The sequence below is a fragment of the Salvelinus namaycush genome, chromosome 32 (genome assembly GCF_016432855.1).
Source record: "Salvelinus namaycush isolate Seneca chromosome 32, SaNama_1.0, whole genome shotgun sequence".
NCBI classification, from domain to species: domain Eukaryota; kingdom Metazoa; phylum Chordata; class Actinopteri; order Salmoniformes; family Salmonidae; genus Salvelinus; species Salvelinus namaycush.
In genome coordinates, this window is record NC_052338.1 from 15388505 (window position 1) to 15399840 (window position 11336).

At 42.6% G+C, this 11336-nt stretch overlaps 1 protein-coding gene across 1 annotated transcript; it reads left to right on the forward strand.

Moving 5' to 3' along the window:
* Window positions 1–3268: 3268 nt before the first annotated feature.
* On the forward strand, window positions 3269–11025 carry LOC120027292 (palmitoyltransferase ZDHHC18-A-like). Its single transcript, XM_038972211.1, has 8 exons — window positions 3269–4341; window positions 5708–5868; window positions 7231–7380; window positions 7741–7878; window positions 8001–8052; window positions 8284–8386; window positions 9050–9162; window positions 9395–11025. The coding sequence occupies exons 1-8, from the start codon at window positions 4088–4090 to the stop codon at window positions 9603–9605; spliced, it is 1182 nt and encodes a 393-aa protein (XP_038828139.1). The 5' UTR covers window positions 3269–4087; the 3' UTR covers window positions 9606–11025.
* Window positions 11026–11336: the final 311 nt, after the last annotated feature.

Genomic DNA, 11336 nt, shown 5'->3' on the forward strand with positions numbered 1-11336 from the left:
AGGTGACTTTAAATGATTTATTCTATACTTTATGTGTATGGTATAACGAGTGTTTTGTTCATGTCTTGTAGGCACTGAGGGCCCAGGGCTGGTTGACTCTGTCTTCTTCACCGTGGCAACCTGTGGCAGTCTGATTGGACAAGCTGGCTTCTGACTATTGAAGATACAATGGCTAAACTGGAGATAGTGAAAGTAGAGATTATTGCTGATGTGATACCCAAGACTGAAAGTAAGGAGGTGGCCACTGTTGCAGGTACAACAGCCAAGATTGAAGTTCAAGAAGTGGAGACAACTGCAGATGTGATGGTCAAGACTGAAGTCAAGGAAGTACTTGAACTCTTGAACCGTTCAATCTAGAGACACCAAACCAACTTTCACAGGTTCAGGCTGTCCAAACTTCAAATTCTTTAAAAACTTTTATTAACTAATAACTATATAAATGTGCACACGTTTGCATAACATAACCCACCAACAGTAACTCTTAAACCGTTCCAGCTACATACACCAAACCAACTTTCACATGTTCAGGCTATCCTAACTTCAAATTCTTTAAAACTTTTATCAAGTATAACGATCTAAATTAGCATAAAATAACTAATCAACAGTAACTCTTGAACTGTTCAAGCTAGATACACCATACCAACTTTCATATGTTCAGGCTATTCTACATTTTTCAACTATAACCAGTCACCACCATTACTACTGCAGACACTACCACTACTATAACGTTTTCCCAAACCATACATACTTTCAAACTGATTTAAAGTAAAACTTTTTAAACTTCTACCACAATAATACTTTTAAAGAGTTTAATCCAGCCCCATCAATTGTACTTGAAGTACAATTACCATCTAGTCCATGGTATTTTTATTATTAAATGTATAATAAAAACAAATAATTCAGCCTTTGGCGCTATTGATAATATGCAATGTTTCCTAATTGTAAATAAAATCACTCTCTCTTCTATCACAGAGAACCTGCATAGGCCACAGTGTTCAGAGGAGATTCACTGCCGAGTCTCCTTCTGAGCTCTTGCCGTGAAGCAAACTGAAGTGGTTGGAGCTGATTAGTATGCTGTGTATACTGATGACCAAATCCATTAGCCCCTTGTCTCTGGATAGAGCTTTTCAGTTGATGCAGGTTCCAGTTGATGCAGTCTCAGGTAGGGGTCCTGAATACCTTTATCGATCCTGTATGATATTCATAACACCTCATTTTAGATTGAATTTGGTGCAAAATATGCTATAGGCTACTGTATATTATTTCATAAAATCCTGATGTATTTTTCTTTCCACAGATACAAAGGAAAGCAAAGCTTCTGCTGTGAATTTTGGTAGGAATACCAGAACACTGGTGCCAATCCCCTCCTCGCCCCACCCATACTAACAGCCAGAGGGATAATAAGCCTGTCCAAGACGACAGCAGGAGGAAAATCCGACCTCTCCAGACTGCCAAGAGGAAAGTATCCCAAAGGTTAGAGGCAGACCTGTAGCCAGAAGGTCACTGGTTCAAATCCCGGGCAGGACAATGAAAATGTGGGAACTGAAATTGCAACTGAAGGGCTGGTGGTTTCAGAGAACATTTTGAATATCCTTTGCAAAATGGATTAATAAAGTTATATTCTTTCTTCCCTTATTCTCTAAAAAAGGGTGGTCAACTCCATGGACATTTCCAAGACCACTAGTAGAAGCAGTGGGATGGTGGCTCTGCTGGGTTGTCCAGTCAAGAGCAACAACAGTCTGTTCAGTGAGCCTCCAAGCCCCTCTGCAGCCACCTCAAACACATCCCTGGCAGCCTCTGAGATCATTGCGAATCTTGTGTGTAAACTGGATTCTCCAGACTTCATGTCATCCAGTAGCAACACCAGCCCAAGCCCCCCAAAGGAACAGTAGTGACAAAAGTCAACTAATGGAACTGCAGAAACTTAGTTTTCTAAATATCTAGGCTTAATAAAAGTAATTTTGCATTGACATTATTGGGTCACTTGTTCATGATTTAATATGGTTAATATGATAATAATACAAAGTAGACTACCGTACCTGGATTTTGCCTTTTGAGGTGTAAGCAAAGATACTGGTAACTTAATTTACATTTTAGTCATTTAGCAGATGCTCGTATCCAGAGCGACTTACAGTTAGTGCATTCATCTTAAGATAGCTAGGTGGGACAACCACGTATCACAGGCATAGAAAGTAACTTTTGTCCTCAATAGCGTAGCTGTCAGTAGAGTCAGAGCTAGAAAGGGGGGTGTGTCAAGGTGAGGAGGATTATTTAAGATAATGTTTGAAGAGGTAGGGTTTTAGATGGTTTTGGAAGATGGGCAGGGACTCTGAACCAGGTTCCACCATTGGGGTGCCAGGACAGAGAAGAGCTTGGACTGGGCTGAGCGTAGCGGTGGGAGGGCCAAGAGATCTGAGGTGGCGGCACAGAGTGCTCGGGTGGGGTGGAGGGTTTGAGCATAGCCTGAAGGTAGGAAGGGGCAGGTCCTCTTGCTGTTCCGTAGGTAAGCAACATGGTCTTGTAGTGGATGCAAGCTACAACTGGAAGCCAGTGGAGTGTGCAGAGGAGTGGGGTGACATGAGAGAACTTGGGAAGGTTGAAAACCAGACGGGCTGCTGTGTTCTGGATAAGTTGCAGGGGTTCGGCAAAAGCGGGGAGCCCAGCCAACAGCGAGTTGCAGTAGTCCAGACAGGAGAGGACAAGTGCCTGGATTAGGACCTGCGCCGCTTCCTGTGTGAGGTAGGGTTGTACTCTACGGATGTTGTAGAGCATGAACCTGCAGGAGCGGGTCACCGCTTTGATGTTTGCATAGAACAACAGGGTGTTGTCCAGGGTCACGCCAAGGGATTTTGCACTCTGGGAGGGTGACACTGTGGAGTTGTCAACCCTGATGGAGAGGTATTTGAGCGGGCAGGCTTTCCTGGGGAAGAAGAGCAGTTCCATCTTATGAGCTTGAGGAAGCAGAGATGCGTGTCGCCACCTGGGTGTCAGAAGGGGGAAGGAGAAAAATAGTTGACTAACCTAATAAAGGTTTCCACGTTTGTCGTAATTCCTTGCCAGCAAATCATGAACGCCGTACAACAATTTAATGTGTCGTAAACATTCCATAGCGATCATGACCAAATATTATATATTGTATTGACAAGATAGCCCAGGGACCGCTTTTACAATATAAATGGAAATACATGTGATGTCAGTTGTGAAAAAAAGGGCTTATTCTCACGTGGATAGATTTGGGGTGGAGTAAATCCTCTCGCTTCGCCTCTTCCTCTCGGTCATAACGTTGGATGATGGAGAGAAGTGCGCCTGACCTGTACGCGTTCCTGAATGTAATAGACTACACGAGACCAACATAAATGAGAATTTCGATTATGATGTTTATTAGTATAACAGACGGTCTGCAGTTGGTTAGCGGCGATTCGTAGCTACGAAAACCCTCATCTACATCACCACCGGGAAATTCCAACATCACTTTGCTTCATCTGCCTGGCTGAAAGTGTAGGAGTTGGTGCTTTCAAATAGGATCATATTGAACCGTCCGTATCAAACAGAACCCTGGTATGGTACTGATACCTATTTTTATGCTGTGCATAGGATATGCTTTCTACTTAGCTACTATTCACTAACGTTAGTCTGTTCATCACTGATTTTTGGGCTAACTAGGTAGCGTTAGCCTAGCTAGCGCGTTAGCCTAGCCAGCTAAGCGGTCATACGAATGTAATGGGTCACACACACACACACACACACACACACACACAGCTGTTCTTTAGGATGATAGACCGAAATTATGGATAATATCATAGTCGAATTGTTCTCCTCATGGAGTGTATATTTTGGGGACATTGTTTGCATACACTGGATACGCTTGGTGACGTTGTTGATTCAATGACGACATGCACCACTAACTTACCGGTACTGGAACATGTTTGTAGCTAACGTTACTGGCAACACGCTAGTCGATGTTATTGTTAGGTAACGTTAGTTAGCCAACATTAGCTAGAGAATTAGCAAGTTGTTGCCTATGTAGATTGCGGTGGCAAGCACAAGACAGCTCCTCTATTCGGGAAGCTCCAAAATTTCGTAAATCATGAAACATTGCGAATACCAGCAAATCGACCCGCAGGCACTTTCAACGCCAACACCAACCCCGACCCTGCCGCTGCAACAGGCTGTTGTTCAGGAAGAGAAGAAGGGGGAAACCGCACGGAGAAAATGGGAAGTTTTCCCCGGCAAGAATCGCTTCTACTGTGATGGACGGATCATAGTGGCTCAGCAAAGCGGTGTCCTACCACTCACCCTCGGCCTCATTTTGGTCACCACTGTACTGTTCTTTGTTTTCGAGTAAGTACAAGTTCTCGTTTTCTTTTGCATTGCTTTGACACAAATGTTTGCCCTAGCCATTAAAATTATGCCACACAGGTTTCAACAAACCATGGTAAGTTTGGTTGTGTGTCTAGCAGTTTAACCAATACAGTAGATTCTGGTCACAACAATAGAGGAATAGTTTTAATACCAGAACATGTCCTTACATATTCTTACAAGTGTCTTGCTGAAATGTGTGTTACATCTCCTGAGACTATGCTACAGTAGTAATTAAAAAGTGAAAGTTGATTAAAACCACATCCTCTCTGGGTGGTTGAGAAACTATTGCAATATTGTACTATTGTGTTTGACAGCGTTTTCAGTTTCTCATGTTGAAAATGAGAACTAGTCCTTCATGTGGTTAGTCAGGGTCCTGATTGTCGCTGCAGTGCTCTGCAATCAATCTTGACCTCTTTAGTTGTCCTGGTGATAAAAAAAATGACCTTAATGAAGCCAGGCTGCATTAACAGTCAGCCCAATTCTAATTTTTATTTTCGGTACCCGACACACTGACGTTACGCACGATTTCTGGTTGCGGAAATGAACTTGGAATAACCACACATTGTCAGTCAGCGCGCATGTATTATCACCCACTGAAATAAGCTATTATATTTTTGGGGGGTGGGTTCTCCTAGGCTTACAATGTTGTTTTGATTATTGCTTGAACAGTCACTAAGATTATATTTGGTTGTGATAGTTGCAAAATACCTATTTTGGATTCAGCAGTTGTTAGATAGAATGCTAACGCTCATTGACAGGCTTGTAGCAAAGCTAGCCAAAGAGCCATTTTACTGGTTGACGTGTTTTTTAAGTATAATGAAATTGATTGGCGAGGATGACACAAACTTTATATTATGCAGAACATTTATACAAGACTCACAATCCAATTTATAATCCAAAGGTAGTGTGAAATATACTCATAAGCAACATGTAAATAAGGCTTTTTGCCTAATGAGATTTTCCTGAAGAAGCGCTCCTGATCGTACGCAGATAATGCACAGTAATATTCTGAATACATTGTGAAAAACGAATACTTAAGCTCACCATTTGAGCTCCACACGGATTTACTGCGTTTGTAACTAGCAGTTTACATATTAGCAGGGAGGGGTTTCTGCAAATTGCACGCACATCGCCCTCTTGTGGCACTTTGCAAACGCAGAAAGGGGCCTATTGGTCTTTTGATTAATCAGGTCCGCTCTTTTGCCTATTAATTGGGCAAAATATCAGAGTTGTGCTTCCAGTGTAAACACACCCGTAGTTTTAACATTAGTTTTAACATATAAGGAAGTCCACTTTAATTGTTGCTGAATATAGTCCTCTTTTTTTCTTTGTCCTGTCAATACAGCTGTCCCTTCCTGTTGAAGCATCTGACTGTGTTCATCCCAGCAATTGGAGGAGTGTTGTTTGTGTTTGTAGTCATCTCCCTTCTGCAAACCAGCTTCACTGACCCTGGCATCCTGCCCCGGGCCACACCGGACGAGGCCGCAGACATTGAGAAGCAGATCGGTAAGGGCAACACATACACACCGTAAAGAACATTCTTCCTTTCCCACTCACTTTCCCAGCATTGTGTACACGTTCACCATTTGTTTTCCTGCTCCATATTCTGCTCTCTTTTTGACCTTTTATCACCAGTTGGTTTGCGCTGGTTTTTGACACACTGTAGTAGCAACATATATGGTAGTTTCCTGCCTTTTTTGTTTGAAGCAATGCATTATTCAGCCAACAAATGGTTGAACCACACACACAGTCTCTTCTGAACGGGCATGGAGGGAGGGAGGGAGGGATAGAGGTCTTTGAACTGTTAGTGGCACTGCTTGTTTCTGTGTGGGTGGTCAGTCTGCTGTGTGGGTATTTAACTGTGCCGTTTAATTTTGTGAAAAATTCAAAGACACTGGCCCCATTGCAGTGGGTTGCCACTAACATCTCTCTCTCGCTCCCCCTCCCTCATTTTCTCTTCATCTCTTTCTCTCATTGTTTTTTGTAGAGTGGAAACTCACTTCACGTAGGGGGGGTTGTGGTTTTAAAGTAATTTCATTGTGTGGCACCAAAAGTATAAAAAAAATGTTATTGAGTGATGATATTCTCATGCTCTTGTGACGTGTCTCTGTTAGGATGACAGAGCGTGATGTCCACTCAGCTTTCTGCAACATGGTTTAGGCCTAAGTTGTGCATATCTGCTGGTTAGGCCTATTTTCCTGAACCAGATGAATACTTCCAGAAAGTTCTTATCAAAAGTATCATACTTAGTTCTGACTTGCTGCCTAATATTCAGTTGTGTATCAAACATTGTGACTTCGTTGTTATCTTGAATGTACCTTACACTTTACTATTAATGAGCTCATGCCATGTAGTGATAGAGCCAGTCTAATACATCAAATCATCACTCAACTGAAACCTGATACTCAACTGAACCATCACTCAACTGAAACAAAAAGATTAGAATTGGACTGCCTGTCTAAACGCAGCATATGGGACTGCCAGGCAGGCAGCGCACTTTCATACATTACACAGAGCCTGTGTTGATTGATTGCCTCCCCCATGAAGCCGCCTTAATGGACACCACTCCGCCAGCAATTAGGCCTAAAGCTACTACTGCCTGGATCACAACATGGACACATACACACAAAGCATAGGTTTTTACTATACTAGTGGGGGCCAAAAATAGATTTCCATTCAAAATCCTATTTTCCCTGACCTCTAATTCTAACCCTAACACCTAAGCCTAAAATAAGGGAATTTTCCTTTTTTTACTATCTTTGTGAGGAATTTGGGAGATTTCCGGTACCCAAGAGAATAGTAATACACACACACACCTTGTGTACTATATCTCTTGATATGTCCTCCCTGTCTTTCTCTCCTCCTCAGATAACTCTGGCTCTTCCACCTACCGACCCCCTCCCCGCACCAAGGAGGTGATGATCAACCAGCAGGTAGTGAAGCTCAAGTACTGTTTCACCTGCAAGATGTTCCGGCCACCGCGCACCTCCCACTGCTCCCTCTGTGACAACTGTGTGGGTAAGGACTGGTGACAGAGGTGGACGTTCAACACGGAACGTAGACAGAGGGACACACTGACATTTGTTAGACTGAATTATTTAGACTATGCTACACAGCCTGTTACTGAGATTGATAAATAAAGACTGTTCAACAAAACAGTCTTATAAAGATGGTTTATTAGTGTTGGTATCCTCCATAAATATGTTGATCAACACTGAAAGCAGGCCGTCTTAATTTTCTTTTTAGACTTCTACATTTTAATTCACATTTATTTTACTGTTGAAAGGGTCTTGAGAGCTTGGCCTTCATGTCAATGAGATGTCCTTTGTAGATATTTGTAAATGTTCTTCTTCCTCACTCTTTCTTCCTGTCCTCCAGAGCGATTCGACCACCATTGTCCCTGGGTGGGGAACTGTGTTGGGAAGAGGAACTATCGTTTCTTCTACACCTTCATCGTCTCTCTGTCCTTCCTGACAGTCTTCATCTTTGGCTGCGTCGCCACACATCTAGCACTGAGTACGTAGTCTACACAGAAGACACTGCCCGGGCTTGTGATTTTGTATGGAACGGTTGCGTATATCCTGATTTATCATCCTGTCATGGTTTTCTGTATCAATTTTCAATGGTTCTGTCCTCAGGGGCACAAGGAGGGAGAGGCCTGATGTTTGCTCTTCAGGAGAGTCCAGCCAGATATCCTTTTACCAAGACTGTGTGTCTAGTGTAACTGATCAGATCCCCTCATAATACCACTCCCTGCCTCGAGTAGTCTGGTGTTAGGGCACCTAAACTGTCATTCACTTCAGCTTCTTGGCCATATTGCAGAATATGAATGGGTCTCTCAATCTGGCTGTCCAGCTGACATCTCTGGTGATATTTAGATACTCAAACCATAAATGTTGTCCTTGACTTTTCTTCCTGCACTGCTGTGGAGCTGGTGATTTGCTTCTTTTCAGTTTGGTCCATCTTGGGCCTCTCAGGCTTCCATACCTACCTGGTTGCTTCTAACCTGACAACAAATGAAGATGTGAGTAAATGTCAATGAGTGTGATATCTGTCTCTTCTGGGATATGTATAATAAACATATAGGTATTATACACTTTAAAGGTTCAATGCAGCTGTTTTTATCTCTATCAAATCATTAAGTATCTTACTGTGATTGTTTTCAATTAAAATAGTCAAAAAGAAACAAATGGCAACTTAGTAAAGGGCAATTTCTCAAGTAAGAATTTAGCTAGGCTGTCTGGGAGTGGTCTGAGTGGTGAGGGGAAAATGGAAAATTAGCTGTTATTAGCAGAGAGGTTTGGAACTCTTTCTTATTGGCCTATAAACTAATTTACCACATAGTGTGGCCACCATGGTAGGCCAAAACTCTACCCCACCAAATTGGAAACATTTCAGATGGGCTTTTCCAACAGCTCTTACACTGAGGGCATTTTCAAAATGTCATATTATTACTCCAACCTTATAGTGTGGAAATGTATATAAAACCCAGGAAAATCACATGTTTGACTGACTGCAGATTTTGCGCTTTAAACAGTTAAGTGACCCTTCCGGTATGTGCAGATGGAAAGTAGCCATGCAGCTTAACCTGGTGTCATGTTTGTTGTGCCTGGTCCCTGACAAATAAACTAAAACTAGTCTAGGTCGAGGACTGATGGTCAATCTTGTGTTTCTCTCTTGTTCCCAGATCAAAGGCTCGTGGTCGGGGAAGAGTGGGGCGGAGGATACCGGAAACCCCTACAGCTATAACAACATCATTACTAACTGCTGCTCTGTACTCTGTGGACCCATGCCTCCCAGGTGAGACTCAGCCTGGTTTATAATGTTTCTTTGATAGAGTTTGAGTCAGTTCTTTCTTCAAATCAGTCTATTTAGGAAGTGTTTAAAAATGCCCCATTGATTTCTGAGGATTTTCTCCAATGCATGAATTTAATTTCTAATCACTCCTTGATTTGACTAAGAAGGAAACTGAATTGACCTGAAGCCTGAACTATTTGACTAACCTGTTTCCTCCATGTTGTCCCGTGTTCAGTTTGATTGACAGGCGAGGCTTCATGCCAGTGGAGGAGTCGTCCCAGACAGTTGCCACTGAGATAGAGCTGGCCGCTAAGAAGGAGATAAACGTGGTAGGAGGGCCCACGCCGTCCCAGCTGCCCCCTTGTGCATTACAGGTTCCCCCCTCCCCTATACCGCTACCTGCAACCCCAAACCACCTTCAGCCTGACTTGCAGACCCCAGTTTAGTTGCCTTTTCCAACCGAACCCAACCCCCTTTGACTGTTGCCTGACTGTCTGTTGTGTATGGGGTCACCCCCTCATGACTTAGTCCCTCATACCAGTGTACTGTAGTACTATTGCTAAGGGTCCAGGATCCTGTTGTGGTCATTACATATGTTGTTGCCTGGTCCTGGTAGTCCAGTCTATACCAGACTGTTTACAGTTGACAGTAAAAGACTGTCTGTGGCTGGAAAGAGAAAGTGAAGCTGGCTGCTAGGCCATGTTTGACCTGGGTGTAGCTCAACCGTTAGTTACTTACGCCATTCCATGCCCTAATGTTATAATCAGGCAACTCAGTGTTATTTCTGTATTTCATTTCAGTGAAAAAGGGAACAGTGAACAGCCTACATATGATTCATCCACTTCCCAGCTGGGTTAAATGTTTTGCCCTTGTTTTGCAGTTAAGGAGAAACGTAGGAGATTTTATTAAAATGTTTGTTTACAAAGTGTGGCTGCCACTGGGTTTTTAGTTCAGTCTGATAGCAGTGGCACTCTCCAACTCTTCAGACTATGCCTTCCTTCTGTTTACATTCAAGCAATAGGGACAAGCTAACCTAACCTTGGTTTACTTTAACGATACAAGGGCACTGTCATGTCTGCTGGAAGTTTGCGGATTCGAATTTATTTGCACATAAGGAGTTAGACCAGAGAGAGAGCACATTATTGGTTCAGTATTTATACTTTTAGCAACCACATGCTGGTAATGGAAGCGGTTACTGCTGGGAATTTACCGGTCGCAAATACATCTGTACCCAAGTGCTGTTTTCATTTGTCTCAATCTGGACACCCTCCCTCACTGATATTCAGTTGGTCTGCTGAAAAAGCATGGAAGAGGTATTTTATTTATGCAGATGGAATTATCTGTGTTTACAGAGTGAAACCACTTATTTGTCTTCCTCAGTGTTCGTGTTGTCTGTATTTGTCTCTGACGTGACTGTGTGTGGTGTTCTGTGTGTCATACCATCATGTAATGGTCATGGTAAAAGTGACATAAAAGCTACCTGCATTTACATTTGAAATGTTTTTAGTAATTTAGCAGACACTCTTATACAGAGCGACTTACAGGAGCGACTAGGTTTCAGTGCCTTGCTCAATATCACATTGGCAGATTTTTCACCTAGTCGGCTCGGCGATTTGAACCAGTGACTCCGACGCTGGCCTAACACTAGGCTACCTGCCTGCCTCAAGCCAGTCAAAATCATCTCCCTCTGTTTTCTTATGCTTTTTAATATATTTTTTATATTACAATCTTATTATTTGTCTTTTTGTTTATTTTGGTCATCTAAATATTTATAAGTCATTTTGGAATAAATTATGTTCATCTGAAATGTACAGTAATAAATATTGCATTTTAACAATGAAATAAATATGTTTTATTTCCAAATGAGTTTAATAGACATGCATTCCTTTTTTAATTCTCACCTGTGTGTTACAGTTAAGATGTAGCATAATCATACGTGTGAACAGTCCCTATGTCATCATTGTCACTAAGCCTTACCCCTGTGTGCCTATTCCGTAGTGTCAACTGGTATTGTGTCTCCGTATTTGTGTGTATGGCCCATCACCACCCCCCACTAGGAGGACAGCTGTCTGGACTTTGCTCTGTCCTGTGCTGGCTGATGAGCAAGGTTAGTGGAGACAGACAGGTTGGTGAGATGACCCCAGGTAGAGTGCAGTAAGAGTGTTTGGCTGGCCTTA

Excerpts from the sequence above, each read along its gene's own strand:
- LOC120027292 (XM_038972211.1), top strand. The coding sequence starts at position 4,088 with ATGAAACATTGCGAATACCAGCAAATCGACCCGCAGGCACTTTCAACG. Across the intron at positions 7,879-8,000 it reads CGCCACACATCTAGCACTGA|GGGCACAAGGAGGGAGAGGC; the intron begins GTACGTAGTCTA and ends TTCTGTCCTCAG. Across the intron at positions 8,053-8,283 it reads CTTCAGGAGAGTCCAGCCAG|TGCTGTGGAGCTGGTGATTT; the intron begins ATATCCTTTTAC and ends TTCTTCCTGCAC.